The 16,422-nt window shown below is 39.7% G+C and overlaps 1 protein-coding gene across 1 annotated transcript in view; it reads left to right on the forward strand.

Moving 5' to 3' along the window:
• The window catches only part of LOC124593783 (tyrosine-protein phosphatase non-receptor type 13-like), a 723,760-nt gene extending 708,307 nt beyond the window's left edge, over positions 1-15,453 (forward strand). The window contains exons 9-12 of the mRNA XM_047132135.1: positions 531-897; positions 5,282-5,630; positions 9,505-9,654; positions 13,621-15,453. Coding sequence (XP_046988091.1) covers positions 531-897; positions 5,282-5,630; positions 9,505-9,654; positions 13,621-13,749 — 995 coding nt within the window. The 3' untranslated portion in view covers positions 13,750-15,453. The remainder of the gene's footprint in view (positions 1-530; positions 898-5,281; positions 5,631-9,504; positions 9,655-13,620) is intronic.
• The last annotated feature ends 969 nt before the right edge of the window (positions 15,454-16,422 follow it).

Consider the following 16,422-nt stretch of genomic DNA (forward strand, 5'->3'; position numbering starts at 1 on the left):
AATGAAGCCCAGTTCTGCATTCCAGTACCATAAAAGATTAGAGCAAAAAATAGATGGCGTAAATAGTCATAAGTTTTTGTTATATTTCCAGAGGAACATTGTGATTTTAGGTTACATCAATAGCACAGTATCACAGTCCCACTTTTATTTTCACTCTGTTTGTGAATACTTCCCATTCTAACACCTCTTTGTGTCTCTTGGAAAACCCCTCTCACTTCTGTCCATATGTGGGTGTATATGACATACTTTAGACCACTTTTATCTTGTAAAATTTTATTCACGTGGGTGATTGGTGCAAAATTTAATACAGAAAAGTGTATATAGCAGAAAGGGTGCTCCACACACCCAGTCCAATGCATACTGCTTTATGTTCTTTGTAGTAAAAAAGATCAATCGTTTTCTGGTACTTTTTAGAAATAATAATATTTCAGTTTTTTAAAAGTGTACAATAAATAACAAAAAATTGTAGCTTATTCTCTAATGTGCAAATCAGACAAATATGCAAACTCATACTCTTCAATGCCCATCAGGAATGCCAGCTGGTCAAAAATACATGGTATCGAGTCAGAGTCAGACGAGTACTTCAGACTCGTCTGAGGAGCACTCACAAAACAACAGCAACACACTGACATGTTCGAGCAGTGCCGATGCTGATGCCGACTCCACACGGGCCAGAGGGCATGCCAGCAGCTTTTCATCAACAGCAGGAAGTGTGGGAGAGCCTGTCAAGCCCCTGAGGCCAAATTTCCTCGATCTCTGTGGAGCAGTGGGCAGCCTGACCCCACAGACGCGGAAACCGCGTCTGGTGTTTGGGAGCAGCGGGGAGGCTGAATGGGAAGAGGATGAGGGGGACCCACCTCCTGAGCCTGCACCTGGAAGTCCCTGCCCTAGGTACAGGTAAGGTCTCCCGTAACCCTACACACTTTTCTATACATACTCGTTCTTCACTTTTGAATTCTACCTATGGTCTGAAATATAGGCTAGGAGAGGGAGAAAGACATTTTTGAGTAAAAGATGTTCATAAGAGCATGTTTATGACATATTTTGTGACACATGTAAATTTGTAATAACACAGGTTACATAACTTTATTTTTGTATCACAGTGAGATTTTTTATATAATCCAATGTTTTCTGCTGTAGCTGATGGATTGTGTGTCAATTTATGCTATCTAATATAACAATGAAAACAATCAGTTACTGACAAAAGTATTAAATTGGATAGTTAAATATCTACTCACCAATTGGCAACAGAACACACACATAAATGACTGTTGTAATTGCCAAGCTTTCAGAGCCAGTGGCTCCTTCTTCAGGCAGAAGGGGTGAAGAGGAAGGAAGAAGGATGAAGGGGAGAAGGACTGGAGAGATCTAGGAAAAGGAGTAGATTTTGGGAAAGTCACCCAGAACTGTGGGTCGGGGGACACTTACCATACGGGATAAGAAGGAAAGACTGATTGCTGTGGTCTGCATCAGACGAGATTTGAAAACCTGAGAGCTTAAAGGTGGAAGACAAGGTGATATGCAGACAGAGATTACTACTAAAACATCGTGCATGAGTTAATAAGCATGAGAAGCCAAGTGCATTGTACGTAACAGAGGTGAGAGGGGGCAATGAAAAATAGACGGGAAAGACAATGAAAGCTGTAGAAAAATAAAATAGAGGGAAGCAAAGGGTAGTTCAGTGAAGAAATGTTGAGACAGAAGAAATGGTGGGCTCTTTCACATTTTCAGGTACGAAAATATCTTGCTCTTCCTTGACTAATCTGTGACCTATATGCATCAGCAAATTTCCACTTTACCAGGTTTCTCTCTTTCTACAAAATCCTGCAGTTATCTGCCCCTCATGTTTTCTTGAATGGTATCATCTGCCAAGCCAATTTCAAACTGCAACAACATGCCAGACTTCACCTCAAAAAGCTGTCCCATCTTCTCCTAAACTACCTGAACAGTGGTATTTCCCTTCCTGTCCCTCTGCAGCTCCCAAAACAGCCATACCATCAGCCACACCATCAACCACACCATCAACCACCACTCCTCTCCTACAGGCTGAGCTTGGCCAATCTCCTTAACATTGCACAGCCTTCACCTCCGCCTCCAGACCAAGAATAACCCATAATCCCAAGAACCAATCACAACAGTACAATGTGCATAACTTCTCGTCTAAAGCACTCTTGACTTATCTGTATTATCTAAGGGCCTCACTTTCAGCCCTAAACTTGCATCTGATCACCCTGCTTTGTTGAAGGACCTACTTTCCTTCACACTTAATATCCATTGGAAATATCACTTTACAACCCAATCCCAAAACCTTTCCAACAGCAAACCTCACATTGAATCGTGTGTTGAACAGTTCAGACCATGATCTCAACTTTATACACCACCACTATGTCAAAATCATCCCTTACAAGCCTTCCTCACACCCAGCATTGCTTCACACCCCTTCCTCAGGTCCCTACAGTATCACCCTAATCTGTCCTCTGCAGAATTCCCTAAAAGCTGATGACTCCATCATTATCCTCCCAGCAGATAAAGGATCTACCATTGTAGTACTTGACAGAAAGGAGTATGTTAGTGAAGGTCTACAGCAGCTGTCTCACACTTCTACATACAGTGTCTGCCATCAACATCCCATGCCTGTGATTCAAACTAACCTGCAGTCCCTTCTTAAAATCTCAGGCCCCTCACAAGGACTAACACCTAAATCCATAGAACTTCTCACCCCACACAAACCATGTACCCTCACCTTTTACCTTCATCCTAAGATCCACAAACCCAATCATCCTGGCCGTCCTATAGGTGCTGGAATCACAGCACCCACCGAACGTATACCTGCCATAGTTGATCAACATCTGCAACCCATAGTACAAAGACTCCCCTGCAAAAATACCAACCATTTCCTGGATCATCTGAAATCCATGCCGTCCCACTCCCACCACACACCTTGCTAGTCACCATTGATGCCACCTCTGTCTATACCAACATCCCCCCATACATGGTCTGTTGGCTTCTGAACATTTTCTTAGCCAGCACCCACCTGATTCCAAACCTATGACATCAATCCTATTCACCTTAATCAACTCACCAAAAGCCAGCTACCCATTTCTGTCCACATTAAACCCACCAACAATCAAAAGTACTTACATTTTGACAGTTGCCATCCACCCCATGTCAAATATTCCATCCCACACAGCCTTGGCATCCAAGGTAGACTCTTTGCAGCAATACACCACCATTCTCACCTCAGCCTTCACTGCACATAATTATCCCACTAGCTCAGTTAAAAATCAGATTTCTGGGTCCATCACATCCAATCCTGGTACTGCTAATTCCTCCACAAAACAGCTTCAGAGCATACCATTGGTGGTTCAATATTATCCTGGTCTGGAATGTCTTAAACAACTACTTCAACAGGGCCATGACTTCCTAAAATCATGTCCTGAAATGAGATCCATTCTGTCTGAAATTTTGCCCACCACACTTAGAATAGCTTTCCGTCTTCCTTCCAATCTCCACAATATTCTTGTCATGTCCTATGCTCCTTCTCCATCCGTCTCCCTACCCTATGGCTCCTACCCCTGTGACCATCCCTGCTGCAAGACTTCCCCTATGCACCCTCCTACCACCACCTACAATAGCCCTATCAAAGAGAGAGCCACCTACGAAACGACACATCATATACCAGCTATTATGTAAACGCTGTTCGTTCTTCGACATTGGTATATCTACCACCAAATTATCAATTAGCATCAATGGGCATAGGCAGAGGGTGTATACTGCCAAATCACAATATCCTGTTGCAGAGAATGACATTCATGACATTGGCACCTGTTTCACCACACGTAACATCTGGATTCTTCCCACAGACATCAGTTTCTCAGAACTCCACAGGTGGGAACTAGCACTACAACATGTCCTTGATTCTCGCCACCCACCTGGCCTTAATTTACGTAAATTTCTTCTGTCTTAGTATTTCTTCACTGTAGTTTAAGCTTTCTACACCTTTCATTGCTTTCCCGTCTATTTTTCACCACCCCACTCCCACCTCTGTTATGTACAATGCACATAGCTTTGCACTCTTATTAACTCGTGCATGATGTTTAAGCAGTAGTCTCTGTCTGAATATTACCTTGTCTTCCACCATTAAGCTCTCAGGTTTTCAAATCTCGTCTGATGCAGTCCCCAACAATCAGTCTTTCTTTCTCATCCCATACGGTAAGTCTCCCCTGACCCACAGTTCTGGGTGACTTTCCAAAAATCTGACCCTTTCCCTAGGCCTCTCCAGTCCTTTTCCTTCACCCTTCTTCCTTCCCCTTAAACCATTCTGCCTGATGAAAGCGCCACTGTCTCCATAAGCTTAACAATTGCAACAGTCTTTCATGTGTATGTTTTGCAGCTACTTGTTGAGTAGATTTTTTTTTATCTATACAATTTAATTTATACCATCTGTATTGGTGTTCTGAGTAGACGGCTTCAAGCAGTATACAATGACAGAAGCCAAAAGTATGTTCTTCTCCAAATAAGTTTGTGTTATTGACATGCAAAAGCAATCATACAAACATGAAATGACAGCCTAAGTCTACTTTACCGTCATGCAGTGAATTCTTTCATTTAATGTTGGATGCAATGTGGATCACAGGAATATTTCTCCATTTCTCATGTTGAGCTGTCAAGCTGAACAGCAAATGGATTTTTGTGGGCTCCTTGTTAAACTATGGCGGACGTGTTCAATCTCTGTGTCAGACACTTGGGGACGGCCTGGTGATTCGTCTTTACAAAAACAACCTGTTTCTCAGAATTGTTCATGCCATCATCTAATGCTCTGTGCTGTAGGAGGATCCACACCACACCATACCTAGTACAAAAGTCACGCTGAACAGTTATTACTGGCCCGCAGTGCAGAAAACATAGAATACAAAACGCTTTCCATTTCCCCGACACCATTTTCACTAGAACTGAAATGGACTCTCACTGCTGCTACGTAGCAGGAACCATGTAATACATGTGAGTTTGCTCTTTCCAACAATACATTGTTCATGCACATATCTCACATAACACAATAGTTACAATTTTTTTAATTGGATGATTCTTTTTGATACACCCTGCAGTTACTTCCTTTGTTCTTCACTCCTCCACTCCACCTCGAAACACGCTGCACTTACCCACTTTCCACTTTCAAACTGACTTTCCGCTTATGAAGATACTGAAAGCAAATAGGGTAAAATATATTTGACATGATCTTACAGCAAGGCCTCTATTGGTATTTTCAAATTTTGTGTTTTAGTAGCAGTTGCTGCAGCAGTAGTGGTGGCGGTGACATAATGCCACTAGCCACTGACTCTGTTGAGCCCATGAGCATGCCACCACTCTCATCTACATCAAGCACAAGTACTGCATTCAGTTACCGTAATCCAGCATACCAGTCTGCAGTCGATGCTACAGGGCATCGCAATCAGTCAGATCGTGCAGGTACTGGTACTTCAGGGGCAGGTGCTGGGGGACTGCTGAAATGGAAGGGAGTGGTTTTCACACCAGAAGACGGCAATGGTCCCACAAATGGATTGCACTGTCTACCAGAAGCAGAAAGGGCACCAGATGCTCACCTTCCAGCTGATTATGAACCAGGCGATCAGGTATGGCCATTCAGTTACTCACCATCAAAAGCATTACATGCTGTAGAATATATGTCATCAGTAAACCATGTGCTGCTACTCATCAACAGGGTGTTCATCTGTACAATTCTGTTAGAATAAGGCCTTTAATAAGCATTAGAATATTAACTTTGGCAGTCACTACTTTTTCCGCTTTCAGTATTCTCTCCCTTAAAAAAAACTGCCACTTATTAAACCTCTATCATATACTTATTGGACACTATGAGACCCGTCTGGTGTGAGAAGTCATTTAGTAAAGGATTTCAAATACGTGTTGACAATGTCACACTTTGCAGTCGCAATGCTGATAATCAAGGGTCGGACACATAATGAGACTTTTAATATTTATATTTCATCAAAATATATTCAGAATCAGTAATTATATTAAATAAGATCAGCAAGGTGATTTTCATGGTACCAAAATCCACATCCTTATACTATGTGCTAGAGATGGAGGCAGTAATGTTAAACATAAAACTGCGGTACTTAACTTGTCGCAAGATGTGTTGTTCTAGTGTTTGATTAATTACTGAGACACTAATTCTCCCAGTTTTCACTTCAATGTGCAAGAAGAAAAGATACAATCAGTTCGTTATAACTAGCCCCACATGGCTGCTGCCACCAACATATTTATATTTGCTCAACAATTACCTCACAATCTTTCATTGTTACAAAATTCATCACAGTTAGTTCTATTACTTTACATTATTTCATAATTTACAGTGTTGCTTTTTTCATCGTTTCTTTCACCTTGAAACACTTGATTTTTGCTCACATTATTTTAATTGCAAATATACTCCTCAGGTTTGCAACGGATCGTACTGTGTAAATCCCACAATATTTCATCGATGCAACTGCTTGACATCTTCAGGAGGAGGAGGAGGAGGAGGAGGAGGAGGAGGAGGAGGTGGTGGTGGTGGTGGTGGTGGTTGCTACTGTTACTGTTGCAAGATGCAACTGATGATGATTGGATGGCAGCATCAAAATTCATCTGGCCAGGAGCTGGCAATACGCATATGTGGAAAGAGGCTAGCAGTTAATGGAAAGCAGTGCTCCTAGTGCCCCCCTGCTGGCATCTGCAGAAAGTCCTTCTGCACATGTGCTGTGGCAATCATAGTGCTGCTGGACACTCTTGTGGTTAAAAACTGAATTAAGTCTTGGCAGTGTGTTGCATTGGGTCACGAAACAGAAGTTCTTACTTTCCCTGTTTTGATTTAATGGCAGCCAGTGCTGGATTCCAGGTGGTGCTTAATTGAAAACCTGCATTCCAGTTGATAAGATTGTCCACTGTACGGATATTTGTGGCCTTCCAGAAGAAGATGCTGGGGATAAAATTTCAGTCTTTTCGTAAAACATGTGATGCCCTATGTCTAGGCAATGCTTCACTACAGCTGACATATCAGGTTGCCCCATGCACGTGTGACAACGTTCTTGCATGATTTGGCATGTCTGCCCTATATAAGGTTTTTCACATTGGCATGGGTTCCTATACACACCATGTTTCCTAAGGCCAAGGTCATCTTTGACCAAGCACAATAAATTCCTCCATTTTGCTGGTCACTGAAAAACACACTTGTTGTCATGCCTTTTGAGGGTTCTTTCTATTCTTGAAGACGTGCCACCAAAATAGGGCAAGAACGCCATTGCAATGGGTGCCTCCACATCTTCATTTACAGCCCTGGTGTATCTGTCTACTGGGATAGCCATTCTGTTGACGTACCATTCTTAGGTGCTGTAGCTCACCAGGTACACTGTCGGCATCTGAGACTACATGTGTTCTGTGCCCCAAAGAGCGTACGACATGACTGTGTTGCCCAGGGTGATGACAACATGTGGCCTTTAAACATGTGGGTAAACAATGCCACAATGTCTTTTTCAGACTAACTGCTGATAAGCTCTAACAAGCCCTGCAAAGGTATTTTCATAAATAATGATACAGCATCAAAGCAAGCCACAAGTTGTTGTTATGCTGCACAACACAGAAGAGACTTGCACTCTTTGGTTCATAGAGCACACATGGTCTCAGATACAAACAGTCTACCTGGTGAGCTATAACACCTAAGAACAGTATTCCAACAGGATGGTTATACCTATAGACAGGTACACCATGCATTCCGTTCTAAGCAAATTCAAAGCAAAGATGTAAATAAAGATGCAGACAAACCTATTACATTGGTGTTCTTGCCCTATTTTGGCAACATGTCTTCAAGAATAGAAAGAATTCTCAAAAGGCATGACATTAAGTGTGTTTTTTCGCCACTGCAAAATGGAGGAATATATTGTGCTCGGTCAAAGATGACCTTGGCCCCAGGAAATGTGGTGTGTATAAGACCCCATGCCAATGTGGAAAATCCTATATTGGGCAACCATGCTGAGCCATGAGCTTACTGCATCACACATGCCTGTGGCAACCTGATAAAGCCTGCGATAGCAGAGTATTGCCTGGTCACGGGGCATCGTATGTTTTGTGAAAAGACTGAAATTTTACCCGCAGTGTCATCTCTCTGGGGTTGTATTGTTAAAGAGGGTACACATATTCGTACAGCAGACAGTCTTATCAACATGGATGCAAGTTTTCAATTACTTGCCAACCGGAATCCAGCACTGGCTGCCATTAAACCAAAACAGGGAAAAGAAGAACTTCAGATTCATGACCTGACACAACACACTGCTGAGTTTCATTTCAGCTCTTAACGACAGGACTGTCTGGCACCACAGTCATTGCCCACAGCGCACACACAGAAGGCCTTTCTGTGGCTCCCACTGCGAGCATCTTCCTGCCACGAGTATTGCCTGCTATTGGCCTGATAAATTTTGACATTGCCATGCGTTTATCATCAGTCCTGTCTTATTGCTGTTACAGCAACAACTACCACATCCTAAAGATGTTGAGCAGTTGCATCGATGAAATGTTGTGGGATTTATGCAATACAATCCAGTGGCAAACCCGAGAAGTGTATTTGCAACAGATATGCCGGTAAAGCCTGCATGAATTTAATTATTTAACATGGAGCTAAATTTGTAATCAATTTTAGTTCTTATAAAAGAGTTAAGCCTTTTGTAAAGTTTTGTGATACTCTCAATCCAACTTTTGGAATGAATTTTCTTTCTCTCCAGCACATGAATCTGAAGTTCTTCTTTTCCCTGTTTTGGTTTAATGGCAGCCAGTGCTGGATTCCGGTTGTCAAGTAATTGAAAACTTGCATCCATGTTGATAAGATTGTCTGCTGTACGAATATGTGTACCCTCTTTCAAACACTGGTATTGAAAAGACAACCATTCATCAATTTGAGTACTCAGTTGAACAACACAAGTTAACACTTTATTTGCATCCCCAATATCTTTTCTGTTCAAGCTGTTGGTTTTACTCCTTTCAGGATTTTCAATTATCCGATTGTTCTATGTGTATGTGCCGAGTTTCTCATGACAATTTTTTTAAATCCTAAAAGCTACAGCTTCAGCAGCATTCTTCAGTTGGTATGAGAGTGAGTACTGTTCCACATGTTTCTTCTGTTGACCAGTGGCAGACAGGCCTTCTTCTCTCTTGCTAACATTCATCTTGGGCATTGTTTTGCTTGATCTTTCACTCAGCTCTTATGGCTGCTCACAAAATAGTTAAATTTTACAACTAAGAATGTACTCTGCATGATTCTGACATAGTGTTCTGAGTGTCATAGTCACCAGTGTATTAAAATAGCTTACACAATTCTTTTTGATTAATTATAGAAAACGTTGTCCTATCATTTAAAGCATGAAAAATAGAAAAACATCAGATTTCATTCCACCATGTGTTCACTTCTCATCAATATGTCTATTTTAAAATCTCAACTATTTTGATTTTCTACTACATTTTCAGATATTCATGGTAGAGCTAACACGCGGCTGGAACAGCAGATTAGGATTCAGTCTACAAGGCAATGGGCAACATACCTACATAAGTGCAATTTATGCTGACAGTGTAGCAGCCAAGGATGGTCGCCTGCAGGCTGGTGATCGAGTTCTAATGGTAAGGTTCTGCAACCACGTCATTGAGAATTAGCTGCTGTTTTACTAGTAGTCTCCATTTGTCCTATCACACCACCTTCCATTTGAGATGATGCAATGGTTAAGACACTGATGAACTCTTATTCAGGAGAAATGGTGTTCAAATCCCCATCCAGATTTAGGTTTTCCTGGTTGCTACAATAGTTTCTTTGAAAAGGACAGGGGAATCTTCCTTTCCCATCATTGTCCTATCAGAGCTTGTGCTGCATCTCTAATGACTGCATCACTGAAAGCACTTGTAACACTACTCATTGTACTTCTTTCTTCCTTTAAACTGCTCCTTCTCCTGCACGACAAGCAATTACCCCAACCGACAACTTGAAGAGATGTCTCAGCCACATATTCCTCTTGAAATTGTCATTTATATGCACATCTACTGCTCAACAATTGCTCCATAAGATGTATTCCACCCAAAATTTTCTATTTATGTACTAAGTAATAAAGAATTAAATAGTAGCATAAAATTAGTTAACACAACAAGGGAAACAAAATAAATCAGTGGCATATCAGTGTGAACAGAAAAGAATACTTGAAAATAAAACTGAGATAAACAATGGCAAAGACATCAATGGGCTGACATAGGTTAAACTGTTAAATGCAGAAAATAAATCAAATTGAAGAGTGAATAACGTAATCAGGTGTCTGAAAATAATGTTGTGCAACTACTATCCAGCACTGATAGCATTCTTCACAAAGTAGAGGGAATGTTCATACCTGTGGCATCTGAAGCACTCTAAAGAAAGCAAAGAAAAAAGAAAACAATGCAAACAGAGACCACAGAATTAATCAAAAACTGAAGATGTATCTGGGCTCCACAAAGATATTTGAAACAACATTAAACCCAGAGTAAAAATTTCTCATCAACAGCACTGACGGACAGTTGAAACACAATTCCATTTTCCATCCTGGTTGTGATAATATCACTGTCATTTGTACTAGTATCTGCAAACAGTCAAAATCAGCTGATTAAAGACAGTAATTTTATTACAGCCAGGTAGAAAAATGAAAACATCCTTCAATTAATTTGTGGCTGTGGCACTCAATAAAAAACAAACCTTACAGACAGTGTTTGAACCTTGAAACCAACCCGACACCCTTAAAGCAAATATTTGTAGCATGACACTACTGCTCATACAAGGTTTAATATCACAACTGAGATCCACCTGTGCAGAAAAGTAACTGAAGAGAATTGAATGAGTAAAAAAATCTAGTGGTGACAGCCACATGTGACAGACGACATACAAGCAGCAGTGACAGACTGTACAAAGTTGCATAGAAGCACCATGAGTGTTTTAAATGGGATTGAATGCAGCTATTCTTTTGAGGACATCTTCTTTGGCCTCAATAAGTAAAACAGGCCAGCACTACAATGATGGTTCAATATATATTAAGCAACATTGACATTATTATGATCAGGAGTCCCAGCAGTTACAAACTGCTATTTCAGGAAATACAGATACAATTTCATGTCAAGCAAATCGTAATAGAAGAAGACAATAAAAGTTTGAAACTAAAATCACCATCAAATAAATGTGGTATACATTTTTTGCACTTACAACTTTGTACATCAAACGGAAGGTATGTCACTGACAATATCATGAAATTATAAATTGCTACACACCATATAGTGGAGATATTGTGTCGCAACAAAAGGACTACTAGACAAGTAAGCTTTCACCCAGATGGCTTTCTTCCGAAACAAACACACACACACACACACACACACACACACACACACACACACACACACCTACAGTCACTGGCTGCTGCAGTCAGAGACAGTGGTCATGTACTGAGCTGCATTTGCTGTGAATATGTGTGTGTGTGTGTGTGTGTGTGTGTGTGTGTGTGTTTGTGTGTTTATGTCAGAAGAAAGTCTACTGGCTGAAAGCTTACGTGTCAAGCTGTCTTTTAACTGTGCATGTCTGCGACTCAACTTCTCTGCTATATGATGAGTAGCAATTTCATAATATTGTCATTATTCCATCCCAGAAGGTATGCCATTAATGCTCCCTGACCTTGCTCCTTTCTCACTACAATGTATTTTTTTAAGAAATAACTTGCTTTTGCAAGTGCAGCAATATCCGATTTGCAGAAGCAATATAATCAAAAATTATCCCAAAAACGAATTTCACAAACCTCTCTAGAAACTGACTAGAGTCCCACAAGGCTACTGGTAGCCACAGCAGATCCTCAAACCTGACACAGTGGCCTGGCCTGGTGGTGAAACATCCATCACTATGTGTGTGTCAGCCAGAGTCTTAGTTGGTTCCTCACCTAACATTTTGAGGCTTTTGTCAGGGTAATCTTTGTTTCATCTTCTAGTATCCTGTAACTAAATAGCTTTTTAGTGGATGCACTTATTTTTCTGCTCCATTTGTTCTGCTCATTTGGTAATGTATAGTGTCAAACCAACACGTATAAGGGCAAGATGAAAAAAGTTCTCTGCTTGGCAGTTTAAGATAAAAACTGCCCTCACTTCTTGACCTTGTCTTTCTTTGGTTGGTGCACTTTTTTGGTGTTTTGGAGCAGTATAAACTTATGAAATGCAACAAAGTTCAACAATGAAAACTTTGCAGAGTACCCATGCTCAGCTGCCACACTTCTGTTCACTGAACCCAAAGTGTTTTCTATAGTGGGTTTGTTTTGGGGGGGGGGGGGGGGGGCAGGAGAACAAGTGGAAGTCAAAGAGTGGCAAATCTGCTGAACAGAGTTCGCATTCATATTTCAGATCTATCAGTTTCCCCACTACTGAAGTAAAGAGTGGGTAGGTACACTGTACTGCCAAAAAAATTTTTCCACTATTGCAGTCACGATCTCTTCTTACTGTTTTTCCCACTCCACTGATTCAAAGACCTCGCAAGGCATTTACCAGTTACTGCTCATCTTTTGCAAGGAAATCGGAGACCGACTCCTTGATGAAATGGATTTTGCCTCTTTCGGTGTTGTCACAGGCTGCAATTCCTGCAATTTCTTGCATAAGTGATGGAGTAAAGTATCATTCACAATACACACAAAATCCATTGGATCTTTTCCTCTTTTAATGGTCCAAAACTTTTGCATAACACTCAACAAATCAAATGTGGCACTTGTCTGGCACAACGCTTTCTCATAGTTGAGTCTTCATGTAAAATATAACTACTTTTCCAGGAAGGAATGTACCGACATTATGATTCAGATGCCCAAGATTTTTTTTTTGTCAGGCCTTGTTGGCTGAAAGCTCACTTTCCAACAGGATTTTTGTTGTGCATATCTGCAACTCAGTATCTCCGCTATATGGTGAGTAGCAACTATCCTTTTCATAATATTGTTATAACTACTTTTCCTTCTGAAATGCATTTAGCTTCAGCTTTTTCATATAGTTTTAATAGCCGATTGTCTAATACCATATTATACCCACTTTCTCAGTAGTTACAATTTTTGAGACATTCTTCATGTGGACAACCTTCAGGAGGAGGAGGGGGGGGGGGGGGTCACATTTGAATCTAGCTTCCTACCAGTTGAGTGTTGAAAATGAATCAACGCTATTCTTAGAAATGTTTAGTAGCTTTGGATGAAATTACAATGATGATAAATCATTCAAAATGAAGAATTTAATGACAGCATGGTATTACAATTTATTTGTTTGAATAACGTACACAAAATGCTATAGAATGATATTTAAAAAATATCTGCTCTGGAGATATTGTTGACACTTGGCTTGTATTACTGCTCAGCATTTACCAATGTGACAAAAAATAAAATTTCACTGTTAAGAATTGCAACTCAATGTCAAGATGAGGATTTTTCACAATGTCACTGTGATAAAGATCTGTTCTTTGCAATTGCTGGTTTTATCTGCTTGTTCCTTGCCCACTCCCCCACTCCACGCCCCCTCTCTCTCTCTCAAAAGTAATATGCATTAACATAACTTATGTGTTATTTTCAGGTTAATGATGAAAATGTTGAGACTATGAGTACAGCAGATGTGATTGACCTTCTGAGAAAAATACGGGGGACAATTGGCATTACAGTTCTAAGGAAACATAAACAAGAACTTACAACACCTACCACGTGACTTACAAAAGCTTAAAAAGAAAAGCTATACTTATTGTTCCGCTTACCAAGGATATTTTACATAACATCTGTTAAGCATCTGTGTTAAATTTTATCTTGCAAACAAAGATGTTATTTTTAAAATGTACAGTCACTGTATTTAATTATACCTTGGCTTTCAGTAAAAGTTATTTGCAAGAATAAATACCCTCTAAAAAGAAGGGGCAATTATTTCAACATCTCACATAAAAACATGTACTTCCAGATGCAACACTAAATTGAAAGGCTATGAACATATCTTTATTTTCAGTACAGAGATTGCCCTTTTCCTACAGAGTGTGCATGACTTGTAGCACTCAAAATGAACTAATTGCTATGCAATCATGCGAAGAAAAGGCAATGAATTTACTTGCCATTTTTCTAAAATCTGAAATGTTGGCTGGGTTTTTGAGAAGAGAACAAATTCTTTTAAATATGCTTGCATTCCAGTAAAGTGGTCTGAAACCAATGTATATGGGGAGAGAAACAAAGTACTATTATTGAATAGTAAAATTTATTTATTCCAATTCAAACTCTGGCTGAAGGCACACTCGGTCTTTTCAAATAATCAGATCCTACATATCCAGTACCTCCAAGCAGGAAGAGTTGCTTCAAGGGAGAGGAGCAATGGAAATGCAAATCTTTTAATGACTGTTCACAGTTTTTTTTATTTTTCAGTAGTTCAAGGTTTTCTACAACTAAGCATTTTCAGAGTTACAAAGGTGAATGAAAATACAGGATTTCAGACCCTTGATCGTTACAGTTATTCACTGTACCAACTTAGCTCACATCTCAGCCAGAAATTTTATGATCATTGAAATAGAATTTATCAAAGGAACATTTACATTTCTCTCATTGTGACACAATCTTTCTGTAGTGACAATTACGTCAATTAAAATGATAGCATCAAGGTGGTACTCTCCTACAGTGTATTTCACAAGAAATAAAATCAGTTTCTTACACTTTGCTGTCTGAAGCTAAATATATCATCCATTGTAGTAATAGTAAATATATGTGGAATCTGTTGACCATGACTGGCAACTATAGCAGGCCAAAAAACTGTAACTCAGCCAACTGTGTTTAGATGTTAGCAGTATGTGTATCAATCTTTCCATCAGAAATTATAAGCTGAGCATTTAAATAAGTGTACTTTTAATGGTGAAATTACAGTCAGTCTGTGGAGAAGCAATCTTGTAACATACTGTTACCATTAGTGTTTACTATAGTGTTAAATTATTTAGTTAATACGGTGATTTAATGACGCCTTCAATGTCATATGACTGTTGCAGAGAAATATATTTCATAGAAAAAAATTGAGCTGTTTCATAAGTTATTTTTTCTGACTTCTATAAATGTGTAAAATATGCAATATTTTATTGTGTTATGTTACCCCATTCAGATGAAGATGATATGAATGTGTATTGTCCACCTTATTATGACTGAACAGCTTACACAGAGTTTAAGTCAGTGCTTGTAATATATAAATGTTCATTATTTTTCTAAAGCACTTAAGTATTTTAAATATGTGTACAGATAAATATTTTGTAGTTCAGTGGTTGCAAGCTATTTTGTGCTTCCATTTAGTGTGAAGTAAATATCTACTCAGGCACTAGTTCTGTATTACCAAAGATAATTTTTAGTGTAACTGTCAAATGTAAATATAATAAGAATGTTGCACTGAAATCTTGTTCTGCAAGGTCTTCAAAATTTTTACAATCCTCTTCTTCATGTACAATATTAAGCAAATATGAAAACTCCCTAAAATTGTGAGGGTAAGTCATCAAATAACTAGAATTTTAATATAACTATTAAGGAGATTTATGCCCAATGTAATACAGAGGGGCGAGGTTGTCCTACTATGACAGTGCACCCGATTGGCTGCAATGAGCTGCTAATGAGAGAATCAGTCCATATTTGCGCAATCTTCTACTGTGTTTCCGACAGGGATGCATTCTGCCACTACTGATGAACATACACAGCTTCCTTCACGTAAAACATCCTGCAGATAATAGATGCTGTGATACAGGATCAAAAATGGCATCTTTACAATCTGTCACAATGGTGAAATAGAGATCCGAGTGATTATGTGACTGCACAGTAGTGTACACAACATGGTGTGCCGCTGGTAACAAAGTGAGACACTGAAACAGTATACTGACCAGTGAATCCATGCTGTCAGGCACTTAATTGTTGACAAAATTTTCACAGATTTAAAAAACCATAACACTGCAAAACCTCATTATCCATGATGTCCTTGGCTATAAGAAAGCATGTAACATATGGGTACCAAGGTGACTATATATACGTGTTGCAGATGTCACAAGAGAATTGGACTTTTACATGTGTGAAGTCTGGCTGTCATTCTTTTGTTATGCCAGGGCCTCTGTACTTGTATACTTCTAGAAGAGGGATCCAAATATGAGTAGGGCCCACACAGTGATATGTTGGAAAGGCACTTGACCGACATACGCCTAAAAAGCTGAGTAGTTTACTTGCAAGTAGTGCTGCTGCTCCATGACCGACTGTGCAAACTAAGGATATAATATGTGATTAGCACAGGAAGAATGTTTGAAAGATGAGAATTTTACAGGTGGCAATGATGCGACAGAAGCAGTGGAAACCTGTCTACAGACTACATCAGGAAGACTACATCAGG

The sequence above is a fragment of the Schistocerca americana genome, chromosome 1 (genome assembly GCF_021461395.2).
Source record: "Schistocerca americana isolate TAMUIC-IGC-003095 chromosome 1, iqSchAmer2.1, whole genome shotgun sequence".
NCBI classification, from domain to species: domain Eukaryota; kingdom Metazoa; phylum Arthropoda; class Insecta; order Orthoptera; family Acrididae; genus Schistocerca; species Schistocerca americana.